Raw genomic sequence first — 21,668 nt, 5'->3', positions numbered from 1 at the left:
TGTACATTGAGCACTTTCTGACATGAAAGGGTTGCTAGGTTATACTCGCTCGGCGTAACCTCCTCGGTTTTAGAAAGGCTTAGCGAGCGTTGCGCCGCAGTGCCATGAATACAATGAACTAGTATATACCATGCACTCGATGTGGTTAAAGGTGGGAAGTGGACAAGAAGCGCAAGCCGTAAGAAAGTGTGCGTGTGCCACCTCTCGTTTAGTTCTCGGAATGTCCGCTGGATAGCGGTGCTTCTATATGTGGAATGCATGATGAAAAGATGCGAGATGGTGGTACTTGGAGTGTTGACTAGATAGACGAATGGACACACAGACAGATGCATGGACGGACGCACGGATGACTGGACAGACGGATGAACAAATGAACGGACGCAGGGGCGGATGCATGGACGAACGCAGGGACGGACGCATGGATGAATGTGTGGACACACGAACAGACGCACGCACGAGAGGGCGGATGGACGCAAGGACGGTCACACAGACGGAAGCATGTATGATGAAAAGATGCGACATGGTGGTACTTAGATGTTGACTAGATGGATGAACAGACAGACAGATGCATGGACAGACGCAGGGGCGGATGCATGGACGAACGCAGGGACGGACGCATGGATGGACGTGCCGACGCACGAACCGACGCACACGTGGATGGGTGGATGGACGCATGCACGCTCACACAGATGGACACATGGATGGACGGAAGCAAGAACGAATGGACGGACAGATGCTTCGCCCCACTCTCCATCATTCACCCCGTCGATATGCTGCCATTTTTTTATATGCGTTGGCTCAGCAAACTTTTCCTCTTGCTCTGGTTGTTGTCGCATAAGATGACAGCGAATGGTACCCAGATGACATTTTATAAGCAGGCGCAGCGTGAACAGCCGCTTTTTCGCATTCTAAACTCCCATAGCCACTGCTTGCCATGCAAGAGAGGCGTGCCTTGGCCGTTGCAAACAATTTAAGGCGTCTCGGGGAGCGAGGGTATACCGCCGAAGGCGCCTGGGTTCGAGATAGGCGTGCTCTCCTTAATAGTCTGGCGCCATGCGTGACCAGCGTTCGTCAGCGCAGCCCAACGGCAACCGGGGCAAAATGCGACATGCTGCATTCCGTGCATATGCGTTACCCAGACAACACTGCGTCTCCCTCTTTTCGTGACCGAGAGACGCCAGACGCGGTGAATGCGCATGCGTCAAAGCAACGCAGCGTGCGTGCGCCTGCGCGTATACGGCAGGACCAGTGCCTGGCACGGCAACGCTGGCGTGACGCGAGGAAACGAACGCTCGCAAGAACGCGCACCACGTCACGTCGAAATGTATTGGCGCCTTGACTGTGGCATGAAGTAATGTTCTCACATGACACGCATCTCATGATTATCATGTTTGCACCAATCACATACCGTCGTCATTCATTGGCGTCACGTAATACCAAATTCGGCATATGTAAAGCCAGCGAAACGGAAGCGAGCGCTTCATGAGTGTGGCGTGTAGTCATGTACTTACATGACACGCATGTCATGATTATCGTGTTTGGATGTGTCATTTACCTATGTCATCCATTCACGTCGCGCAATACCGAGTTTGGCGCATGTGAAGCTAGCGAAACGGCTGCGAGCGCATCATGAGCGTAGCATGTAGTCATGTTGTTGCATGACACGCATCTCATGTTTATCATGTTTGCACTACTATCATACCTTCGTAATCCATTCACGCCTCGTAGTGCAAATTTAGTACTAAGTGAAGCTAGTGAAATGGCTGCCAGCGCATAATGAGCGTGGCATGTAGTCATATTGGTAAAAGACATGGAACTCAAGATTATCATGTTGGGGTCTGTCGCTTGTGTTCGCCATGCAATCATGTCATACCATACCAGTTTTCCCACATGACATGTGAACGAAATCACCGCAGGAGCTGCAGGGCCATGACATGTAACTCATGACATTCATGACATACATATCATGATTTTCATGTTCTGACTTGTCAAATACGTATTGCATACACTCATGTAATGCAATACTAAGTTTCGGATCGATACCATTATCAAAAGGGCCAGGAGAGCTAAAAGTCCTAGGCGGCTAGATAGACAGATAGATACGCTCAAAGTAGCCGAAGTTCCCTAAAAAATGCTTCGCATTTAATAACTACGCAGCGCCAATCTCCCGTAGGGCATACTTGAGTTATGGGCCAGCGAGCGACTTGCTTAGTGCACATATACTGCAACGTTGAGGACCGACAGACAGACAGAAGGACGGACGGACATTAACAGTAAATCTGTTGCAATCTATATTAATAAAGCGAAATCCTATTTGCCATTGTTGAGCGAGTTTCGGTGTGGTTCCGCGTGTCAATGAAGGGAAGAACGAATACGCCATGGCAAGTCGCACCAATTTTAATTGTATTGGAACTGTGCAAGACTACAAGGGTCTATAGGGAACGTGTTCGTCGGCTCGTCTGTCTACCTCTCCAAATGCTCTTCCTCAGCGACCGAGGTGAAAGTGCAGCAAATCGAACATCTGCGAGGAAAGGAAGACGCGAACGCGAGCGTCTGTTGGTGGTTTACGGGCCTAGCGTTTCCCGTCACGAATGCGGCGATGGCTTCGGAAACCAATGAAACACTGATAGCGAATGTATGCAGGACCGCACGTTCCACTGGTCATATAATTCAATTAGTGAACTGCGCTTTGACGACGAGGGTAAACACGCATAGGCAAGTTAAACAGCTTTCGTTTGCCCAACCCAGCGTAGCCGGACGAACCCCGATCTATTTTTTTAAATGCGAAGCATTTCTTAGCCAACTTCGGTGACTTTGAACGTATCTATCTATCTACCCTCCACGATTTTAGATGCGGAGCATCTTATACTCGCGCCTTGTAGTGCGCCGTCCGCACCGCTTCTCGAACATTCGACAGCTGACGCGCGCGCATGCGCCGTCGCGCCGTCGCCCACTCTTCCACCATCTGTGCATCCCTTCCTCCTCTACACACCGCGCGCGCTTCACTCCTCCACCAACTGTGCACCCTTCCTCCTCTACACACCGCGTTCGACATCTACAATTCTCCTGATTCTTCAGTGGACGCGCATGTGGCGTCGCGCTTCGAGAACATTAAACAGCTGACAGTGCATTCGCCGTCGTGCTGTATATATACTCAAGGTCGGCGCTCGCTCGCTCAGTTGCCGCTCGTCGGTTGGTTTGTACGGCGCGTCGACGTCCAAGGTCGCGGTGAAATGAATTCCAACGAATCCACAAACACAATGATCGACGTCCCTTCGACCAGCGCCGCCCTTTCGCATACGTGTGTACGTGTTCACTCATTTAACACCCCCTCCTACAACCACGTTAACCAATTTAGCCATCGACCCAAGTAAGTCGCAATTTAACACCCCATTTCACAACCACGTTAACCAATTTAGCCATCGACCCAAGTAAGTCGCACTTTAACACCCCGTTAACCAATTATATGGTCCGCATCCTCCTCGGTGTTCCCCCGAGGGAAGCTGCGGGCAATTTTTTTAGCTCTCCAGGCCGATTCGATAATGGTATCAATCACAAGCTTGGTATGCCATAACATGACTATATGAAGAACATGTTTGATTAGTCATAACATGAAAATCATGACATGGATGTCATGAAGGTCATGATTTACATGTCATGGTCCTGCAGCTCTTGCGGTGGTTTCGTTCACATGGCATGTTGGGAAACTGGTATGGTATGACATGATTGCACGGCGAACACAAGCGACAGACCCCAACATGATAATCTTGAGTTCCGTGTCTTGTAACAGCATGACTACATGCCACGCTCATTATGCGCTGGCAGCCGTTTCAGTAGCTTCACTTGATAATAAATTTGTACTACGAGGCGTGAGTGGTTGACGAAGGTATGATAGTAGTGCAAACATGATAAACATGAGATGCGTGTCATGCAACGACATGACTACATGCTACGCTCACGATGCGCTCGCAGCAGTTTCGCTAGCTTCACATGTACCAAACCCGTATTACGTGACGTGAATGGATGACATAGGTAAATGACACATCCAAACACGATAATCACGACATGCGTGTCATGTAAGAACATGACTACACGCCACACTCATGAAGCGCTCGCGGCCGTTTCGCTAGCTTCACATATGCCAAATTTGGTATTACGAGACGCCAATGGATGAGGAAGGTATGTGATTGGTGCAAACATGATAATCATGAGATGTGCGTCATGTGAGAACATGACTACATGCCACAGTCAAGGCGACAATACATTTCGACGTGACGTGGTGCGCGTGCTCGCCAGCGTTCATTTCGATGCGTCACGCCGGCGTAGCGACGCGAGCCGACGTCCAGCCATATACTCGCAGGTGCGCGCCGCGCCACGTTGCTTTGACGCATGCGTGTTTCAGAGCGTCTGGCGTCCCTCCGTCAGGAAAAGAGGGCGACGTAGTGTTGTCTGGGCAACGTATCGGCGCAAAATGCAGCATGTCGTATTTCGCACCGGTTGCTGTCGGGCCGCGCCAACGGACGCTGGTCGCGCCGGTCGCGCCTGGCATCATACTATAGAGTGCTCGAGGTTTGCTAACGGAGCGTCGCTGTGCCCAGCGTGCACACACGTCAGTGCTACATTGGAGTATATTGTGCCCTTCATGATGTTCGCGCGATCGTTTCGCTAGCTCCACATATACAAAATTTGGTGTTACGTGACGTCAATGGATGATGAAATATATGACTGGTGCAAACATGAAATCTTGACATGCGTGTTATGTAAGAACATGAAAACCTACCACAATCATAGCGTGCTCGCGTCCATTTCGCTAGCTCCACATATACACAATTTCGTATCACGTGACGTTAACAGATGACGAAGGTAAACGACACATCCAAACATCATAATCATGACACGTAATTGATTGATATGTGGGGTGTAACGTCCCAAAACCACCATATGATTATGAGAGACACCGTAGTGGAGGGCTCCGGAAATTTCGACCACCTGGGGTTCTTTAACGTGCACCCAAATCTGAGTACACGGGCCTACAACATTTCCGCCTCCATCGGAAATGCAGCCGCTGCAGCCGGGATTCGAACCCGTGACGTGCGGGTCAGCAGCCGAGTACTTTAGCCACTAGACCACCGCGGCGGGGCAATCATGACACGGAAGTCATGTACCTCCACCTCGTAACGTTGTGCTGATTTAAGAATGACATAACAACCTTTGTTATTCGTGCTTCGCATATCAGCGATTCCCACTGTCCGTGGGATCTGCCAGTTTTTCGTTTTTTTTACTCTGCAAGTTGTCGCGTTTACTTTGCTCAAAATACTTTTCGTCGCAGGACTAAGTCAACCATTTCACGAAATATGCGGAGATATACTCAACCCACTCGCAATACAATGGGTACTCAGCTCACAAACACGGGGAGAAGTAGTCGGCTCCAAGCAATCTCACTTTACTTGTGCAATCCAGTGTTCCCGTAGGCTAGACAGTCTCCAAATGGTTTTAGATTGCAGAACGCAGCAGCCTAGCATTTACACTGCAAAGTTTTTGTAGGTGTGCTTAGCGAGATGATAGTGTCTTAGTAGAAGCTAGGTCTACGGTGTAGCCAAAGGTAGATCAAACCGCAGCCTGTACACCTGCGCCAACATGCAGCTGGTGCAGTGCGGCGGAAAAGGAACGCCGTGCTAGCCACGAGAAGCAACATGGCGCTTGTTGCCGTGAAAACCGGGACTGGCAACAATGTGTTTTAGTGTCCGGCGGCAAGTGGGCGGTCAAAGGCTGACACCACCCTAAATCCCGGAGACTCGCGCACATTGAAGATCCCTTATGATGAATGTAAGATGAAAAGATGCGATATGTTGGTACTTGTAATGTTCATAGATGGATGGCTGAATGGACGGACATATAGGCAAGCGGACATACATACATACATACATACATACATACATACATACATACATACATACATACATACATACATACATGCATGCATGCATGCATGCATACATACATAGACACATATGGAGAGACGTACGGATGGACAGATGGACGGACGGATGGTCAGACACAGGCAGACAGACCGACAAATGGACGGATGGATGGGGCCAGCGAACGGAAGATTCACGACTTACTGATAAAACTCCCGAGGCTTCGCCACACTTATCATCGTTCTCTTCGTGGATATGCTGTGATTTTTTTTTCAATCAAGAAACTCGCTAGCTGACGCTGCCGGCGTTGGCTTTGCGAGACGCGGCGGGGGGGATTGCAGAAAGGAAATGGGGGAAGTGAGCGTAGGTTAGCAGGCGCTCTTTGCGTGATGTTGCTGTGTTTGCTAAGGCAAGGAGGAGCATGAGAAAGTAGAGAAATAGAGAGGGGGTACGTGCATGCCCAATGGGGGAGTCAGGGCAATAATGTCGTGGAAGAGCAGTTGCAGAGAAGGAAGGAGCGAAGTATGAGTGCGGACACCATTAAATGCGTGACATACCCGTGAGAAAGAGATGATCCGCGTTTTAAAAAATTGGCCCCGTATCTGCATGTAATCTGCAAATGTCGTCGAAAGACGATAGTCTTGCGTGTGGAGACAGTGAAAAAAACATTTATTTAATGTTCTGCACGAGAAAATTGGTGAATGGTATTCCGAAGGCGCTGCGTTAGAGTGCCTCTAGCGTGCAGCGGAGGTGAACGAGCGCATCAAGTCACGTCTCACGTGAGACATGAGCGCCATCTGGCAGTTTCTTTTGAAAAACAAAGTGCGTGGCCGTTTGCGCCTGTCTCCGAGCTGATAAGCTGTAGAACGCGAGACGACGGGTAGGTGCCACCACCATCTCGTCTTAGCAAATCGTTGGAAACACTCCCTGTTCCGTGCAAGATTCCATGGTAAGCGCAGCATGATAAGTGCTACGGTCCTTAAAATTACTTATGTATGCGTTTTGTAGTAAGAGATGCATATGCAGAATATATGCGTGTTGTTATGGTGCCCCAGACATGCGCAATAATTGCTTTTTATTTGGCAATTGCACAAGCATGAACGCTCAACCTCGAGCATCATTGGTGGTCGCTGTGGATGGGGTCGGCCGTCTCAAGTACCCGATGCCGGGAAGAATGGACAAACTGACAAATGTAGAAACAGACAGATAGACACAGACAGACCAAAATATTTGCGTCGAAGGTCCCTAAGAAAGACTATAGTCTTTAATAAAAAAGAGTTCGCGCGTGCCGCTATCTAGTCCGGTCATAGAGGTGGCCACCTACTACTACGACGATGACTACTGCGACCACTACTACAACTACTACAAACATCGAAGACTCACGAACCACGGCTTAAGGAGTTTCGCCACTAAAAGGTGGTCGAGCTTAGTATGAGCTGCACTACTTCATCTACTGACCAGGAATACTGTAAGGTAGCATGGTAACTAGCCTTTGATTTATTAAGAGAGGGTTATTTGTCCTTGTGAGTGTACTCGCGTCCACTCGTTTCAGGAGCGAAGCTCTTTAAGGCGTGGGCTCAGCATCCCGTCGTATGTAGCCATGTCTCTTTAGTTTTTGAACCTGCTGTAGATGGTGGCACTTGTACATATAGTGAAATGCATATACGCTGAAAAATTCAAATGGTGCGACACTAGAGGACGCTACTTGTAGTATGATAAAAAAAATAAAAGGTGACTTTTATCAAAACAGGAACGACGTCACACGTACGGAAAGATAGAGACGGTCGCAAGACGACGATCGCGTCTTCTTCGGCGGCGCCGTACGCCAGATGGCACTCTAGAGTAAAATAAAAGCTCAATATTGGTGCGCTCACGTTCAGGGAGTTGGCGAAAGGACAAGGCTGCTGAGCGGCGTGCGCGCAGGGTGGCGGCGGCATGCGCTCGAAGAAGGAACCCCAATGTGCGGGCGCGCGAGGCAGAAGGATGCCGTGAAGCCACGTGGCGGCGCTGACAAGATCCCGATGTACGATCGCGACAGGCCGAAGCGGGGTGGCAGCGGCGCCAGGCCGCACGAGAAGTTGTACCTGGCGCCGAACCTTCCAACAGAAGACGTCAAAAGGTTCATCGACCACGACCAGAACAAACGTTGGTTGACGCAATGACAATTTACTCACTAGTTTCACTTGAAGTGCGGGGCGAAGTATCTAAGATTAAGAGCTTCGCCCCATTCTTGATCATTCACCCCGTGGATATGCCATCATTTTTGAACGCTAGCTAACCCAATGCCATGCGATGATATAAGTTTGGAAAATAGTAGTTTCGAAGGTAAAGCATGCAAATAGGGGTGATGCGCTCACGAGAAAACAGCCCAACTCTCCTGATTGCTTGAAAGTATTCCACAATCGATGGAACAGTATAGCGTATTACTTTGCGCGGCTACGCATTCACGTGGTGTAGCTTATGCCAGCGCCATGGGATTTTCTCATATTTAATTTGACAGCACGTACAAACAAAAAATGTGGGCTATTTATTATGCCCTTGCCAAACTCGTCAAATGTTTGGTCTTTTTGGCCCCCTTCATCGCTAGTGGAAATACCCCTAGCATTCAATATATTTTCGGCTTGCTCTTGTTTACAATATTCGAGATCATGACAGCCTCATGAGGTCAATTCTGCTTCGTGTGCTGGATAGGGTAACAACTCTTTGCCATTTCTGAGAGCCTTATTTTTCATAAACTGTGGATAAAATCTTGGAAGGCTATTTTATATACCCCCTTGCTCTCATCGAAAATGGCTTGATAGGACACTAATCAATATTTTCGGCTCAAGACTGTCAGCCAAATAGAAAAAAAATGATGTGTGGTGACAGCAATAGGCAAGATATCATTTCCAGGTGAAAAATACAGGAGAATCATGAAGTTTGAAACGTTTTTCACAAACTGGCGCATCTAGCATGCGCACCACTACCAAGACGAGGTAACGTTTATTGACGTACGCATGCAAAAATTTTAGCTTTCGCCCACCTCTCTGAACCTCACTCAAAATTCCCATCCATCATCCCCTTCATTTTTATCATAAACACCTTTTTTCTACTTTTCATGCCACCCCCTTCCCTTACCTAACGCTAGGTAGCACATCATAAAACTGAATAAAGCCGACTTCCCAGCATTTGTGGCGTAATAAACCTCTTTCTTTGGTTGCAGCACCTACTCGTGTCCAGCTTTTCACAAACATGTCGATCAGTACGCAAACAAATAAAAAAAAACTTTTCAAGTGCTCAGAGGTCGGCCTAGTTTCAACTGGTCACTGCGATCCTGGCTTATGGTGTCTGTAGACATAGTAGGTCCGCTTTATTCAACCCCGATGAACTATGGGCATGCCATAGTTGCGGTAGACTACTACTCCAAGCGGCCCGAGGTGATATTCACACACTGTGAAACTAGTTCATCTGTAATATGTTTTAACCTTTGTGTTTTATACAAAGGCACTGTGCGAGAAATCCTCGAATATGCTGGCATCCTAGTTCCCTTGTGTCAAATTCGAAACAAACTTCACTGGGAAGGGAATTAGGCACATCTAGTCTTCACTTTAGTTTCCCAAATCAGGTCGAGTGGTTCAGCCGCGATCTCAAGTCTTTAATTCATCCTGTTCTTCAAAAACGAAGGCATCTATGAAGGTATCTATTCACCGAATCATATCCTCGTTTGTTGCATGAAGTGTTGGCAAACTTTCATTTTGTTATATTGTTACGTGAAGGTGCACGCGATACTAGGCGTTTCAAGATATATTTACACCACGCCAACGCGCAAGCTAAGATGGAGAACAAGAGCTGAAGATCATGATGATGATCCTTCTTACCCTGGCGCATACCCACAAAGGGGGCCCTACACCAAAATCATGTAGTCTTTCTCCGCGCCTATCTAACTACTTTAGTGGGACATTGTCTCGTAACAATATTTATTATTTTTGAATAATCTGTTACAATAGAGTTAAACCATCCGACAAGTACTTTTGGGGCTAAGAATAGTTAGCTATATTAGTCATTTATAAGTGTTATTCAACATACCTTATGCAACTCTTCTCCTGAATACTCTTAGCGATGCTAATATTTATTTACATTACCCTCTCATCCTTCGTACTAAAAATGTCATCGCACACGATAATTACAGTTTACTACCGAATGCTTTTGGTACGGATAAGAAGAATTTACATATTTCTCGAGCATAACGTTTTAACCAGCTCACAGATCTTTTAGTATACATTTGCCATCCCCAGTTCCTGTGTGCGAATTTCGGGCGTGAAAGTTTTGATCCGCCTCTTTCACGTTACGACAGCATAATGGCAATTTCCCTAGCAGAAATGTAGCTATATTTTCCTCCATCTCAGAGGCTCTTCTCACTATGTAAGTGCTCCCGACTCATATTAAAGGTATAGAGGCAATAGCGGATCACGATAGGGATGTAGAAGAAGGACACGTACACACACATCACTCTCACTGTAGCAGGGCCTCCTAGGGTTCATGCGCTATGTCCTTCATACCCAATTTAAGAATCCTAGCTAGTTAGACTGGTGACGTGCCTTCGTTGCAAATCCTGCCAAAGGGGCCTGGGGCAGCACGGAAAAATCTAAGAGGTAGTCGTGCTCAGTATGAGCGGCACCCCTAATGCTATTTGGCTGCTTTACGCGGTTACGCAGCCAAGCACAATACAAGGTTGAACTGTAGAGAGTAATAGCTAAGCGGCTCAGTGGGCCAGTGGGTCCAGAGGAGCAGCGGAGATGCCAGCTGCGCATGCGCGGCACGCCGGGGCACCCAGCGTCTTTGCGGAGAGAGTCGCTCACCAGCTCATTTTGTCTCCTCCGCGAAGCGGGCGCAGCGGACGAGTGTGCGAGCGTGTTCAAAATGGCAGCCCCCAACACAAGCGGTGGCGGTATGTCTTCGGCGGCACCTTCAAGCGCTGCGGAGGCTCAGTTGCTGGCGAAAAGGCCCCGGCAGTGTTTTACTGCTGAAGTTGAACTGGCAATTTTGAGGGAAGTGTCAGCGCTGAAGTCCTTTGGCGACGATTTACAGTGGATCCGTATGATTGGCAACTTAAAACCTGTGCTCGGCCGGGAGATTACTCTCAGAAGCCTAAAAGATCTTGTAGATATTTTAATCTGTTACTGGAGGCAAGAAGAAACCCGATATTAAGAAGGTAAATTACATCGACTTAAAACACAACACAGTATAGTCAATGGTTATTCAAAGCTTGACTTCAATACTTATCTCGAATTCAACATGTCACGCCCCACCCGGAACAAGCACAACAAAACAATCCTAAAGCCTTTCACGAGAACAAACGCTCACCGTCTATCCTTTTTCCCGAGAACGATAGCAGAATGGAACACTTTGCCACGCGACGTTACTAACTTAACTAATCAAAATGCTTTTTCAACGGCTATTCAAAATTGTGTATGATTGGAAGTGCTGGTCTTGTTCCCCTGTCCTATTGAACTAACGTATTTCACGTGTTATCTTGCTACCATGCCACAACGTACACTGCTTGTCTTTTTTTTTCACGCTTCCTGGTCAATGCGCGTAGTGTACTTTGTGTGTTGTGCTTTAGACTAGCATTGCCGGTTTTATTGTATATTCATGTAGCTATTTGAACGAGAATTACTGCTGCTTTGCGAATCGTGGGCCGTGTTACTGATTGCGTGCGCTTGTGTGTCGTGACAATCTGTAAGCTTACTGCATTATTGCTTCCCTGTGTACCGCGGACCGTGTTACTGGTCGCGTGTAAACTTTGTGTTCAAACTCTGCACTGTACCACTCCTGCCCTGGCTGCCAAAGGGTGGCTGGCAGTATTGAATAAATAAATAAAATAAATAAACAAAGGTAAGTACCAATTTTCATATATTGTCCGCGCCGATAGCATTTAATCCCGCGCGAGAGCTGTCCAACGTGCACGGCAACGCCGGCGAGGCTTAAAGCCGTTCGCGCCTCCGACAAACATAGTCGCACTGTCAAAAGCAAACTCTGGTCGTCTACGTCGAATCTATCAAGTAGCCGCCGTGCGCTCTGTAGCTTGTAAGCTTCGAATTGATGCTTACACTCGCTTTAGATTCATGTCCTCAAGCTTCGACAGCAATGTATTCGTCCCGATTCGGCATCCTTTTTGAGAGCCATCGCCATACCGCTAGCGTGTGCGGGTATTTAGAGATTTGTTTTAGAGAAAAGCATGCCTTCTGTAACATGCTCGCATTTCGCTTTGCAGGTCGGGAACGGAGGAACAATACGCCGAAAAAGAGCAGGTACTGCAGGACCTGTCTGAATATATAAGGTCTATAAATTATGTCCCCAAAGCCTCATATCTCTGAAATCAATAAATTGGTTCTACGATCATAGGCATGTGTACGCAATATCTCGCGACACTTGAAGTATCTCGCATTCTATAACGTGCTTGCATAATAGCAACCACTGAAAAAGAAATGGAGCACTCTTTCTGCCCTGCCTGCCAACTCTATTGATTCGTATAGTGACAGCAATGAAAATCAACAGTTTGCAGTGATGCCGAGCAGCAGGTGCATTATCATGTATCGACCTAACTCATTAATGAAGTTGTCAATCCATGAACTTGCATAACAACAGTGCGCATTGTTCCTTTGTGGTTCTGAGTAAAAGTAAGTCTGTAATAGTTGGTTTACTATTTCACACATACCTAGAACGTGCAAAGTAAACTTTCAAAGTGTGATTCGCATGTGAGCTCACAATATTCATTCATTACATTAGTTACCCATTTGAACGGCTATGTATTATTATAATACAAGAAAGTTATTCTCTACGGGGGGTTCCCAATGTTCCAGAGTTGTAATGGAATGTGCTAGTGTGCTATTATGTGGAATCTCCCTGTTTTCCATTATGCATTACAATCCGGACATGCTGCACAACTCCTGCTCTCAATGACCGCCCCGCGCAGTCCTGCTGCTGTTGAAATCACTAGAGAGCCATGCAACAAGGAGGAGGAGGAACAGCAACAGCAGCAGCAGCAGCAGCAGGAGCAGCAGCAGCAGCAGGAGCAACAGCAACAACAACAGCAGCAGCAGCAGCAGCTGCACCCACAACCGCCGCCTGCAGCTAGGCAACGAGTTCCTGTAACGGCGAGTAGAGGTAAATCTTGAAGGACTCTTTATTCGCGTCATAACATGGTGCAATATTGCCACAAGGTGCAGTACAAATGGGCAACAGGATTTCTCTGTAGAGTCTAGAACATTGGGCTCCCTGGTTTCACCATATGCAAGACCAACTAGCCCAATACTTTACATTCATTGCTAGAACACTGGTAGCATGTGAACATCACGTTTAAAATGAACATTGAGTCTAGAACATTGGGTTCCCTGGTTTCACTATATGCAAGACCAACTAGCCCAATACTTTAAATTCATTGCTAGAACACTGGTAGCATGCGAACATCACGTTTAAAATGCACATGGCATGCAGGCATATATAGACACATAAATGGTGGTCGTTAGTGTTATTTTTACACAAGTGTCACAACTCTGAAAAGTAACTTAGGACAACACTGTGATGCGGGTCACGGCCATGATTTACAATCTGTATTTACTACAAGCAAGGTGAAAAGAGTGATTGCTTCCTTTACCACGCATAAGTGGGAGTTTTGGATGAGGTTAGCATACGACAACTGGAAACTTTGACCCTCTCTCTACATTGAACACTTGCAAATAGCAGTAACTGAACAGCTTTTATTTTGTCGTTACACAAAATGTCAGGATCCTGGCAACGGCTGCGATGTTATCAATCTTCGGGGATCACCCTGCTGAAGCACAAAACAGATTATCACTAAATGATGAGCGATAGCATAGAGTTCAAGGCTGATATGTTTGTGTTACGAGTCCATCAAATTAGCTTTCTATGACATGTGATATGCGTATGTGAACTGACTTACTGAATGGCCTCATTTTCCTAATTTTGCAGGAATCAGAGGCCTACAAAGCATGGGCTTACAATTGTTAACTATGCGTCAAGCGCATGAATTTGAGATCCGGCAAAGGGAACTTGCAGTGGAAAATAGAAAATTGGACATTGAAGAGAGGCGACTAGCTCTGGAGGAGCACAAGCTGGCAGTTGTCGAAAAAATGCATGAACTTGATGTTACAAGTCGTCAGCAGGAACGCCTGGACTTTGTGAAGCACGTGGAACAGATTTTCAATAAACTCAGCCAAGAAGTAACAGACCTAACAAGAAAAATGTCTGGAAGCAGTTGAATAATAAAAAGGTGATTTGTTGCACACTTTATTCTTTTAATAAGCAAAGGGATTCCCCAGTGCCACATTGAAAGCTGTCCCTAATGTTAACGGGCATTCAAGTACACTTCCAATGATGGTGGTTGCAGATCAAAGTATTGCTAGACCTGTGCACCATACAGGCAAGTATGGCAGTTTGCCAGCAATGCGCTCGCCTTGTACATCCTTGTAACATTATTGCGGAAGATCTTTTGGTTTTTTCGGAAACCTACAAAGGCAAAGAATCCAGCAATTTCTCCGAAGCCCCTTTCCACGGCCTGCATCACGCTGCTCATTGCAATGTAAAATGCACATTGCTCCGGTGTCAAAGATGCACCGCCGTATGGTTTTAACAGAAGTGGCCGCAATGGGTAAGCAGGATCCCCGTAAAGACTGTAGTGGTGCCCCTGCACCAGCTTTTCCAGTTTAGTGTACACCTGGCTGTTGCCAAAGTTACCTGAAAAAAATTGAAATGAGATACTGTGTTAGCACCACTACGCCTGCTGTTCGAACATTGGGTGCATGTGTGGTACAGAATATAAAAGTAGCAGCAGAATAGGCGAGATGCCCTAGCAGGCTCTCAATGCGTCTGCTTATTTTACAAAAAATTTTTTTTCTTCTTGCAAGATCGATGTTCAACAAGGAGGAAGTAGTAAAGCTATATAGAGAGTTTAAAATAGAGAAGACTATTAAGGCAACACCAAAGAATACAGAAAACAGCATTGTTCACACATAAGTGAACCTAAGGCATGCTTATTCAATACAGTGGGAAGTCATTCGTAGCAGAGGGAAAACAGACTAAAATCAATGACAGCATAGCACTTATTGAAAGACGCAAGAGTATAATAAAGGTGTTCATTTCAGACATAAAGTTCGCGCGTCACCACTAACTTTTCCTTGCCACGTCTTCTTGAATAGCCTACTCAAGCCTTACGTAGTTAAGCTAAATTCCTAAGATTAGCTATATTATTTCTTATTTTTGATATCAATACAACACACAGGCAAAATTCATGAGGGTTTAGTGCTTTGGTCACTTTATAGTGACTAAATAAAGCTGCAGTCGAATTGCGCTGTGAGAATTTATATGCATGTCTGAGGTACCTTTCTTGGATTAAGTGAATGCCACTTGACCTAGTGTACTCCAATCTAACATTGATCTAATGTGAGTTTGACTGAGCTGTAAGTTAGCACCATAGTTTGTGAGGAAAGGATATAGTTCAAACGAACTGAAGCCCTAAGAATTTGGCCTATTTTGTTTGATACTTGGTGTACTTGACAGTCCCACGGCAAAATGAAGGAAAATGTGACTTCCAGGCATATGAACTACCCTTTACTCACCAGCATTGTGCTTGCTGCCCGGATAACATCCATCCAACTGACAAATGATGCCATTCGGGCACATTATGGATTGGTACTTCAGGTACCAATCCATACTTTGTGCCCGCTGAAATACAGCTGCTGTTGCCTAGTTGGTCGGCATATAGCACGCGCAGTGCCATCAATGAAGCCCCAGCAGTTGGTAAGAGGGGCTCCTTTAGCGTAAATGGCCTGAAAAACAAACGCAGAAAAGTCAACAGGTATACCACAATCTCCAATTTGCACAATTGCAGCTTCCATTCTGCTGTAATTGCTCCTTACCTTCGAGAAATTCTTCAGCGTGTCGATGGTCAGCCAGCTGTAATAATTCACATCGTCCAGCAAGTGGAAAAACTTCTCATCGATGTGCCTCAAGACCTCTATCGTCATGGAAAATATTGTCGAGCTGAGTCGGCCGAACAAGTTCTCGAGGTCTTTAAGTCGGTTCAGATAGGCCAGCCGTCGAATAGTAATGCAGAGGGCTTCGTCTCCTGAGATCGGCACTCTCTGAGCAGTAATAACCGTTTCTGGAATGCGCAACGCTACTCGTACCTTCACTATGTCCTCTTTCTGAAAACGAAAACAAATTCGGAACATGCCCTTGTCCATAGCGTCAATGTTGAGCAGGCCACGGGAGAAAAGTAGTTCACAAAGAGTCTCACCTAGCACCTCTAGTGCTACTAGATATTCTATCTCCGACCATTTGAGTTGAGAGAGAAGCAAAGGGTTTTGCAATACGCTTCGCGGCATAGCACCAACAGCAACAAATTGCAAAACACTGCAACAACAGTGCCGCTAAAAACGCACCCACTCGATTGCCTGGCTTGGCTTCACCTGCAACCTTTCCGCGCCGACTTTTTTATTCCAACGTAGAACAGTTCGTCATGCCTTCAAACCACTGCGAACATTAAGTCATGCAGAAAAAACGAAAGTTTATTTCCGCTTAACACCTGCTACGTAATAAAAAATGCCTTTCGTAATATTCTTTTCGCAGTAACTTCAATTTCATTCGGCAGGTGACGCAGCAAAGACTCTGCTCGATCGAGAGTAACTTCAACGTTGTTCAAGAGATGGCGCAGCAATGCGATTCGCTGAAACGAGAAAGGCAACGCTCAGCTATTACTCTTTTTTCCGTCTTGCGCTCGCTGCCCTCTCCCCTCATCCGCTGGACCCGTCGGCCCGCTGAGCCGCTTAGCTATTACTCGCTAGTGACGCGAAACCCGATATGTTTTTCAGTTATCGAGGAAGGGTGTTGCTGTCCGCGTGGAAGCACTCGCCTTCATTTGTTCTAGCACCAGCTTTCGTATTGCCCTGCGATGATATTGTCACAAAGCTAGAAGACACGAACACATGGATACAAGAGAGGGCGTTTTCTCTGGGCAACATTGTCAACACCATAGAACACGGACACCCAACCACTTCGTTGTCCTCCTTCGACAGGCTGGCCAATATAGCTGCCAGTGTACTTCGCATTATTCGCCCTTCTATGACGAACGACTGCTGTAGTCGATTGACTATAATGTGTCATATATATGAAGAAAGATGGCCACGTCACGAAAAATTAACTACAGTCATAGTGTACATACTAAAAAAAGTTAAAAGAGTTCACCCATGGCGGACGAGGTATGCTAAATTTATTTGTATTGCGTTGACTACCTGCGCCATATGGATGTCGTCGGCTTAAACTGGTATCGTAGCTCCGGGGCGCCACCTCGTAAATCTTGTCACTGAGACAGCGCAAAACTTCGTAAAGGCCAAAGTAGCGTATAGCAATAGTTTTTCAGAGTGCCCACGATGTCGGATAGCTGTCCAAATCCATACGTATTCGCCTGATTGATCGTGGACATTCCTTCGGCCAAGGTTGCAGTGCCGCGTGTCAGTATCCTCTTGCATGCAGGTGCAGTACAGCGTTTTCGGTCCTAGTCTCCTGAGAGCATGGCGTCTAATGGTGTTTTGATGTGACATCTATAAACAAGCTCGAACGATGTTAGCATGGTGGTTTGCTGCGCAGCTGTATTGAGCAAACGTTACGTACGGGAAAATTTCATCCCACCATTTCCTGCTCTACATCACATACGTAGCATGTCAGCTAGTGTTCCTTTAACAGCTCTGTCGAGCGGTTGGTTTCGACATTTTGGACTTTAGTCGTCTGGTGGTTGGTGTGCGTCAGCCTTGTCACCTCTTTCAATAACACTAGCAGTAAATGCTGCTCCACAATCGGTGAAGAGAACCATGAGGCAAAACAATGTCGTGTACGAAGAATCTGGCGATTTTACTGCAGCTCCCCTAGGCACAGCTAATGTCGCGATGTTCAAACGAGCCATATTTAATACAAAACAAAAGCGAAAATACAAGAATAAACCAAGACTCTAGTTCTTTAAAAGACGCTAGAAAGAAGAACAGGTAGATCCATGCTTTAACCGCGACTCCTATTTAGATTGAACGGTCGCTTTTTCACAGCTACCTTTAGCAACTATTGTAGGAAGCTTTATCCCAAACAACCTGTTTTGTAAAACAGTATAGGTAATCAAATATTGGGATGAACTTCTAATCGCGTCAGCACAGGCTGTCATTGCTTCGTCATTGTGCTGTTAACGACTGGCTTAGCATAATAAAAAGAGCAGGGCTTAAAAGCCACAAGCAGTAATGTGTGGTAAACTATGACCAGTCCTAAGATGATGACACTTCTGGCACCTTCTACGCCAGAGATGAAGCGTTGAAATGGTAATGAATTCAGCTTTCTGTCGGATAATTGCAAAAGTAGAATCACAATACAGAAAAATCAGTGAGGTTGCCTTGTATCCGAAAGCTCTGGTGGTAAAGTGTTTGCTTGCGCGAGCAAAATAAATGATGAGTTTAAATTGATAACGCAGCAGAAAGCCGAGCGCGATTAGTTACAGAACCAAGAACCGTAAAATAGTATTACTCAATGATGAATTTAAATTGATAACGCAGCAGAAAGCCAAGCGCGATTAGTTACAGAACCAAGAACCGTAAAATAGTATTACTCAAAACCTGCCCCCCCCCCCCGCCCGCCCCGACTAATTCAGAGACATTGTGCCATCTTATTTTATTAGAATCAATGAAGGCGATATAGATTGATGCAATACTATATGTACTGTAGAGAGGTAAGACACTGTATACAAAGCTTTTTAAAGGTCTTCGCCGAAGTGATTCCTGCCTTTAGAAACAACCTGACAAAAGACGTAATATTATTTTGCAGGAAGGCGCAGAAGTGATATCTCTTGCGAGCCTTGCCCCGGCCTCCAACTACCGCATCTTCCTCACAACAGTGAATAGGCCCTTAGCCACTAGTCTTTAGTGCGGCGTTAAACACGAATGCATAACGAAAATGTCCGATTCTCATTTTTCAACTGAGCACCACAAACCAGCCGCCACTGGTGGTCGGTGCCCCTACTGTGGCTGTCAGTATGCTTCTGTTCTGAACTGACCTGCGTGCCACGTGGTTTGCCACTAGTTTCCAAGAGGGAACGTTCTCCCACGGTGTGCCGCAGTAGCCCCTTCTTGTGGTCACCACGCGTGGCGTCAGCAAGCTTCCAGGTGACCCGGTTTATTTAGGCGTAGGCGTAGGGTTCATGTGTAGTCGATAGCCCTTAAGACATCCATTTAAAACTCTGCACCCTTGGATTTTACGTCTATGTTGAGGGGAACCAAAAAAATTTGGCCCGTATTCAGAAACCCACATTGACTTGAGCTCATGTTTTCATCAAGTCTCTTTACTTTCTACTTGCCTATTGAGGGCGCAAAAATGATAACAGCGTAAAACAAAACAACAACATTGGTTCTTCAATACTAGCCTACTTTGTTCATAAAGAGAAACGAACACTTAAAATTAAAAAAAAAAGAAAACTCGAGGCTAGAATAAAGTCTATTTATGAATACGGGCTTTATTTTTGCTGACTGGCTCGTCAGTTTCCAATCTGTCTCAAGAGATACTTACTGAGACTCAAAAAGACACGTACCATCAAGAAACAAAATAACAATAAAACATAAAGGACGTCACCGGTAACTAACTTTCTACTCAAAACATCAGCGAAAAATAAAATAGTATTAACCCTAATCGCGCACACATACCCTAACACAGTCGTCAGGAAACACATGATAAGTTTGACAAAAATGATTAAAAAAAGTCGCTAAATAGAAAACAACTCAAGGAAAGTAAAGTCACCACCTTCTAGAGCACAAGATATACAAATAATACACATATCATGATTTCTTTCTATAGTTGTATACTTTCATAATTTTGTGCGCTACGAAATCATTGCTCTGTTCAAGAACGGAGAGTCTGAAAAATCCAGGCTTACGCTTGAAGGAAACACAGGCAAATTTGGTGAAACTTTATTTTTGGCTGAACATTTATGGTCCCTAATTTTGTCGTTTATGGAGCGGCCTGTTTGGCCTGCGGGAACCAATCGGAATCTCGAACGCCTCGTGAACCGAGAAGGCGACTGCCTTGCGTGCCTTGTCCCAGAAAAGTGGGAGGGAGAAAAGGCCCTTGGTGCAGTAGAACTTCGTGGGCCCAGGCTAGCCAACTTTCGGGGAGCTCATAACACCAAAGGTACCTTGTACCACGTTTTTTTTAAAGATTTTGAGCCATATTGTGCAAGTATAACACAAGCAAGGGCTTTTCAGCAACGGCTATTTCTTACCGACCCCTTCTGTTTTCGAGAGAGATTTCTGAGACTGCAATGTCTACAGAACCAGGGTAACCAGCTTATTGCAGCCACGTGACCTCCATAATGAAACCTTGCTGCATCCTATGCGTACAAAATTTCAACAATGCTCCGTCCATGCACTAGGAAACAACAGCCGTTGTGACAAGTTTGGAATGTGTGAATCAAACCGTAGAAGTGCCTTGCGCGCACGCGGACAAATATGTCCTACACGTTTGTGTCTCCGAGAAAGGAACACTCGGGTATAAATATTTCAACGAAATGCGAACAGGAAGCGCATGCGTAAAAAGAACTCTCTTGGCAAGTTGTCTAAAAAGAGTGGTAAACTCACCCTCAGAGTTAGTAGTTGTCAAAGAAGGTTTAGCTTAGAAAATAAGTAAAAAGTATTACACATACTTAGAATCTTCACTTAATTGTTAATAACGTGAGCCACTTCTCCGCCAAAATCTTCTGGAAATATGCTTCATGGGAAAGACGCTATGCATGATCCTGTGTAGATCTTTTTTCTTTCAATGTATACCAGATTATCGTGACACACGAATGTGGAGCACTGCTAAATCGATGAATATGTGGGGTTTAACGTCCCAAAACCACCATATGATTATGAGAGACGCAGTAGTGGAGGGCTCCGGAAATTTCGACCACCTGGGGTTCTCAAACTTGCACTCAAGTCTGAGCACACGGGCCTGCAACATTTCTGCCTCCATCGGAAACGCAGCCGCCGCTTCTGGAATTCGATCCCGCGGCTTGCAGGTCAGCAGCCGAGCACATTAGCGACTAGACCAACGTGGCGGGGCAACACTGCTAAATCTCAAGCAACGTGATAATGTTGTCAACAAAAATTACAGTGGCGCTCTCGAAGGCAAGGAGGCCATTCCGCTCAATATGGTTTCTTACAATTGAAAACTCTGCGTGGGGGACCAAGCGAAATAAATCTTCAATATCAATACATCAACACAAAACGCATCGCCATCTTGTTTAGGCCTAGTAAGAACTGCGCGTACCATCATTTGGCTTCTCAACAAGAAAAACATCATCCACAACAAGCGCATTAGAATGCTATCATAAAGGTTTGCATACATTTTGTTGCCACGATTCCTGTTCGCTAACAATGCACCTAGATGGCATGAGAAGTGTTTGAGTTTTTACATTGTAAAACTGAGCACTGCATGCTTTGTGGAACTGATACCGTTTTAGAGGTTGTGAAGCCCCAGGTCTTTGCACAGCAAAATTGAATACATTCTTGTCAGGCTGTGTCTTCACTGGGCGAAGTTCTCGTCTATAGCTGGCACTACTTTTTCACAACACGACAAAGCCACCCATCTTATCAGTCCGCAAAAGCTGGAGGTCATTAGTACTAATATATGTGACCACTTGACTAGTCGTATATTTGGGATGAACATTTACGCTTCACCGTCTTC

The 21,668-nt window shown here is 46.0% G+C and overlaps 1 protein-coding gene across 1 annotated transcript; it reads right to left on the bottom strand.

The window, feature by feature from the left end:
- Positions 1 to 13,059: 13,059 nt before the first annotated feature.
- LOC119179081 (uncharacterized) lies at positions 13,060 to 16,329 on the bottom strand. Its single transcript, XM_075868286.1, has 3 exons — positions 15,836 to 16,329; positions 15,536 to 15,745; positions 13,060 to 14,654 (listed from the first exon to the last, which is right to left on the bottom strand). The coding sequence occupies exons 2-3, from the start codon at positions 15,627 to 15,629 to the stop codon at positions 14,320 to 14,322; spliced, it is 429 nt and encodes a 142-aa protein (XP_075724401.1). The 5' UTR covers positions 15,630 to 15,745; positions 15,836 to 16,329; the 3' UTR covers positions 13,060 to 14,319.
- Positions 16,330 to 21,668: the final 5,339 nt, after the last annotated feature.

This window comes from Rhipicephalus microplus, chromosome 7 (assembly GCF_043290135.1).
Source record: "Rhipicephalus microplus isolate Deutch F79 chromosome 7, USDA_Rmic, whole genome shotgun sequence".
NCBI classification, from domain to species: Eukaryota; Metazoa; Arthropoda; class Arachnida; order Ixodida; family Ixodidae; genus Rhipicephalus; species Rhipicephalus microplus.
This window is presented reverse-complemented; position numbering and strand designations above follow the sequence as displayed.